At 37.6% G+C, this 6,000-nt stretch overlaps 1 protein-coding gene across 1 annotated transcript; it reads right to left on the reverse strand.

The window, feature by feature from the left end:
* Nucleotides 1-1,693: 1,693 nt before the first annotated feature.
* LOC108654213 (putative salivary secreted peptide) lies at nt 1,694-2,232 on the reverse strand. Its single transcript, XM_018105357.3, has 2 exons — nt 1,998-2,232; nt 1,694-1,922 (listed from the first exon to the last, which is right to left on the reverse strand). The coding sequence occupies exons 1-2, from the start codon at nt 2,190-2,192 to the stop codon at nt 1,752-1,754; spliced, it is 366 nt and encodes a 121-aa protein (XP_017960846.1). The 5' UTR covers nt 2,193-2,232; the 3' UTR covers nt 1,694-1,751.
* Nucleotides 2,233-6,000: the final 3,768 nt, after the last annotated feature.

Raw genomic sequence — 6,000 nt, forward strand, 5'->3', positions numbered from 1 at the left:
TGGAGAACGAGAGTTAACATAGAAAAACAAAATAAAATTAAACTGAGTTAAAAAAGAAAAAAAAAAAAAAAACAGAAGAGAATGACAAAAAGAGAGAGAGAATCTCTTGATACGAATTAACTAATATTAGAGACACAAATAGAATTTGTAGAAATTTAAAATTCAGATATCGAGAGAGCAGATAAAAAATAATATCTAAAGAATTCGCGCAACGGAGCAAGGTAAAATATAAAAATAAATCCCATATTTCTGGAGCAATTCGCATTCAAGTTGTTTAAACAAATGCCGGCGAATTTTTTGTTTTCCGCACAAAAGGCAATTGACGTCACAGACTCAATGAAACAGAAGGTAAATGGCTTTAATGCAATTCAATTCAAATTGATGAAGCTCATTTAACTGCTCTTAACCATAAATTCAATTCAATTAGGCAGTTATTGCTCTATAGAAAAGAGTAGTACCAACAACAAAATAATATTGCACAATGCGCAAAACAATTAAACGATGTGTATCATGGACAACATCCCTGGGTCCTCAGGCGGTAAGGGGAAGAGAAACTTTAACGAATCAACAGTTTTCTGCTTTTCTGCCTTATTTTCATTTTCAGTTTGTCTTGTTTATGCTATAAACATGTGACTAAATAATGTTCTTGGTCGAATATTTGAGTAAATGTAAATATTGCATGCGAGTAAATAAACAAATAGACAACAAGTGGAGGAAAGCCAATGGAGAGCGAACTTCTGATACCCTATATACGAATAGGGGTACAAATAATGAGCATTTAATGGAGAAAGCAGCTGAGGAAAGAACTAACTATACTATGTATTATAATAAATATAAAATATAATAAATATATATATATTGAATACATATATATTGAATATATATATATATTGATATGGCATACACTTGAATAATATGGTATTTAGTGAATACTTACGATTTCCGACCATTCCCAAGGTCACAGCGATCGAGTGTAGGGACATTGGCCGTGGGCATCTCTGGAAAGAGGCAGAAAATAGATAAGATATATAAATAAAAGGCGTCGATTTTCGAAATGTGGATCAGTTTTGATCATAGAGTGCTGTAGTTCAATCATCTGAGTGCAGCATTGATGGATGCTCGAGAAAGGGAATGCACGAGAAAGGGAGAGATCGAGAGAGAACGAGAGAGAGTGAGAGAGAGCAAGCAGTTCAGCAGGGGGTGTTGTAAGTCATACAAAGAAGTTGTTAGATCACTGTAGCGCATTCAATATTTATATACATATATACTTAGTATATAGCGAAAGGTATCCTATGGCCTATAATGCTGCGGGCTATTTTTTTGAGAACGAATAACATGATATAAAAGAGGTATAATATAATAATAATCAGAACGAAGAGCTGAATCCTTATAGCCCATATAGTCTCTCTGTCTATCTATCCTTAATAAAATAACAGTTCTTCGCAGGATTTACGATATATGCCAGTCAGGCACTCCCGTTCGCTCTTCAATACATACATATGTATATGTATATACAAAGAAACAGAAGTAAACAGCGAAATTGCAATAACACACAGTTAAGCAGAGTACAGTAAACACCTTATCACATAAGCCCCACAATTATAGAGCATACCCTTCCGCATTACGTTTATCAATACACACACACACACACACACATAGGCATACACACACACACAGAAAGACAACAGTAAACTGTAATTAATTAGTGTTATTTTAAATGCAGACATAATGAACGTCAATAATATGATTGATTAAATGCCATAAATATCGACAATAAAGCTGAACTCCTTGTTGCGCTGACTTTTAAAGTAGATCTTGGCAAAATTGGTATTCGGTCCGCCCGCCTCCAGTCGCGCATAGCCGCCGTTGCCATTCTTGATCTGATCGGTGACCACGATCTGTGTGATGAGACGCTGCACGCCCTGCCGACAAATCAAATCAAATCAGAAATTGCAATTAAAATGAATCAGAATAATGTCAGCCTCAGTTGCACGCACAGTTTGCTTGAATGTGTAGGTGCGTGTGACAACGCGTAAGAATTTCGATTTCTCCGATATGATAACTCGCTCCAGATGCATATCCCTAAACGAACGGCTGCCCCACGTAATGCTGTGACTCTGATTTTTGCCCGCGGCACGGCCGACGGCGACCAGCGAGAGCGAGACCAACAATGCTAAGTAAACGACTTTCATGGCGTTAAGGCACAATTAATTATCACACTTACGAACGAATTTGATCGCATTTATATACAGCCCACACAAACAATGGGCCCAAAAAAAAAAAAAAAAAACCAACTCTGTTTGCATTGTAAGCAAGCTTCAGTTGTTGTCAGATTCTCATTAATGGCCACAGCTGGCGTGCCAATCCGCTAAACAAAAACCCCCAGAACCCACCTGCGAGCAGATACAAATACAAATACATATAAAGAGAAAGAGAAAAAGAGAGAGAGAGAGAGAGAGGGAGCTAGATATATATATAAAAGCTACGACTGTCACTGTGCATATGCAATTTGAGGAAAAGTTTTAGAGCTACGTTTTATTATACACAGACAACACAATGCACGCGCTGGCTGCAAAGTCAATGAGAATGTCAGGGACAGGCTAGCTAAATTTATCTATCAAGCAGCAGCAGCAGCAGCAGCAGAGCAAAATAAGTAAAAAAGCGTAACCAAAGCGAAAAAAGAAACAGAAACAAAAAGAAACGAAACGAGAATTCCTCACAGCACATTAAACATGCAAATTTCGAAATGGATTACACATGAATACCTAAAATGTTTAGCTGGGGTCCAGGGGCCAACTCAGGGATCACAGCAAACAGAACGAGTGAGTTAGACAGCGAGAGAGAGAGAGAGAGAGAGAGGGAGAGCGAGGTAAGTGCGAGAGAGGTGGCGTGGGAGACGTTTTTGCTTACAGCTGTGGGCGTGTTGCTTTAAACTTGCTTTAAGCAAAATATTTATTTAATTTTTGTTAACTACCCCTCACATACACACACTCATACACCCACACTCACACACACACACACACACGCATTGCAGAGATCCAATTTACTCAAGTACAAAGACCCTGTCGCGTATATTGTTGAAATTTTATTGTGCAAACATGAGAGTGTACAAAATTTATGTCAGTGTGTGGGTGAGTGAATGTGTGTGTGTGTCTGTGTGTGTGTGTGTGGGGTGTGTGGTTCAGCTTTATGGTTGCCACGTTGGTTTTGTTTCTCATTTACGTGTGTGTGTGCATAAACAAACTCAAAGCCTGCGAAGCGTTGTTAAGTTTTGGCAATAGATATACATACAGACAGACAGATATAAACACATGCACATATGTACATATACTATATATGTATTTATGCATGTTTCTGTGCACCGCACAAATAAAAATGATTTTTGGCAAACAAATCAACTAGACGGCATCATAACAAATCACAAGTACGAAATCATTAAATTAAGTTAGGAAAACACAGCCCAAATACTCTTTAGAATTTACTCTAGAGCTATGCCTGATATACCTGGTATTCTCGCTTGAGTGTTTGAGACAGAGAGAGAGAATGAGAGGCTTTGGCACAATTCTATATAAATGTAAATAATACTCAGGCAACAGCTGCAAAAGCTTAATACGCCGATAATGTTTGGCCAATGCCAGAGCTGATTGGGAATTCTGCGAACATTTCTGCAGCTGCTGGAATTTTTTTATAGAAAGAAAACTTGAACATACTGTTTAATTGTTGAGCTATAAAAAAACAAGAGTAAAAGCAGCTGCCTGACAAAAGCTGAATGCTATGACACTCGACGGAAGGTCCATTAACTAAAATTGTGGGAATTATGATCATAATTTGCTCATTCGGAAAAGAAAGCATAGCCTCTTGAATGCCTCAGAATCTGTGGCCCAACTCTTCTAGTGAATGGGACAAAAAAACTTGAAATATGAGTTAGGGCAGCTGCATGACAAAAGCTGAATGATACAAGACTCGGTGTATTCACCCAGTGCATTCATGCCGAGTGCATTCATGCCAAAAACTGATTAATATGGAGCTTCTGGTAAAATGTATCCTCATTGCTTATGCCTGCATGACAAAAGCTGAATGTTATGGCACTCGATGGATGGTACATCTATGAAACCTGTGGAAATATTGATCAGGAGTTGCTTGTCAAATAAAAGTCATAGCTCTACGAGTGACTAAGAACTCTCCTAGAGAATGTTACAGAAGCAAAACTTAAGCAAGAGTAAAGGATGCTGTCTGACAAAAGCTGAATGCTACGACACTCTATGTAAGGTGCATTAACTAAAATTGTGGGAATATTGATCATAATTTGCTCATTCAGAAAAGAAAGCATAACCTCATGAATGCCTCAGAATCTGCGGCCCAACTCTTCCAGTGAATGGGACAAAAAAAACCTTGAAACATGAGTTAAAGCAGCTGCATGACAAAAGCTGAATGATACAAGACTCGGTGTAAGGTACATCAATGCCAAAAACTGATTAATATGGAGCTTCTGGTAAAATGTATCCTCATTGCTTATGAAGTAGAAAACATAATCATATGATTCACAGAAATATAAATGCTCTTAATTTGGGGCCTGTAGTGAATTTATGGCAGCAGCTAAATGCGATGACACTGCATGACAGAAGCTGGATGTTATGGCACTCGATTTATGATGTACATATTTATTAAACTTTCGTGATTATAATATTGAAATACATAAATAAAAATTTAATTCAAAGCAAATAAAGCAGAATTAAATAATAATAATAATTTATTTTTTTAATATATAGATGTATTCAAATTCAAACAGAAAATAGTTACATATGTAATGCAAAATCAAGCTATAAACCATATCACCATTTACTACCTAATCTAAACAGTTAACTTAATGTTCAGCTGTAAAACCACAAAAATTCAATTACTCAGCCAAATCAGAGTTTGAGTTTAAGGCAGCTTTGTTAAGGCTAACAGCGACAAGTGCTACGACTTGAATTCAAAGAGTTAGCAAGAAACATGTTGGCATAGTTATCGGACCCGTCACACAGGCACACACACACACACACACACACACACACAAGCAAGCACACACATACTGAAACAATTTTGTGGATAGGTGAACAATAAAAAGGACTGAAATCGTAACAAGAGCGAACGACCGCAGAGGGGGTCATAAATATTTGTGTTGTCCGTTTGTTGTTGTTGTTATTTATATATTTTTTATATATACATATGTGTAGATGGCGATAAGAGATATAAGAAATTGTTATGTGTGTCTCATTTAAATGATGCATCGATGCAGCTGACATTCGAAACCACAAGCATTACATATATTGATAACATATATATTTTATATTTGCTTTGAGATTATATACATATATACATATCTCCCTCTCTCTCGCTCTATCTCGATCTATATCTAGCTCTATTGCTATCAGTTTTGATAGCTTTAAATCGACTGTGCCACTTGTGCCTGAAGCGTTTTAAATAAATTTTAATTAAAGCAATTGGCACTTGAAACAGAACACGCATAGACAGAGACAGCAACAGTAATTACAGATTGAAATTGAGTGGAAGTGAGAGGCAGACAGTGGGCATGTGTGAGAGAGAGAGAGTGAGGGCGAGAGCGAAAGAGAGAGATACAATATGAATTACGTGTTGTTTGTGCATGAAATCAAGTGCTGTTGCTCTACCCACACACACGCAACAAAATTAACAGCCATTGCACACACACACACACACACTCATTCGCCATGCTCGTGACAAGCTGAGACAAAATAAACAAACAAACAGGACACAACTTCATTTGATTAGGTTAGCAACAGGCGAACAGAAGCCATAGACAGAGCTAGAGCGAGAGAGAGAGAGAGAGAGAGAGGCATATATATGGAAAGAGTAGAGCAAAAGCGTAAGCGCTCTAGCTAGGTGGATATATAAAGCTCTATCGCGCCCGCAGCAGTTTTCACGCTAGAGCAAGAGCGAGAGAGTGAATGAGACAGAGTGAGCGCAGAGTGAGCAGTTAAG

The sequence above is a fragment of the Drosophila navojoa genome, chromosome 5, assembly GCF_054131105.1.
Source record: "Drosophila navojoa isolate 15081-1374.11 chromosome 5, UAZ_NAV_1.0, whole genome shotgun sequence".
Classification (NCBI taxonomy): Eukaryota; Metazoa; Arthropoda; class Insecta; order Diptera; family Drosophilidae; genus Drosophila; species Drosophila navojoa.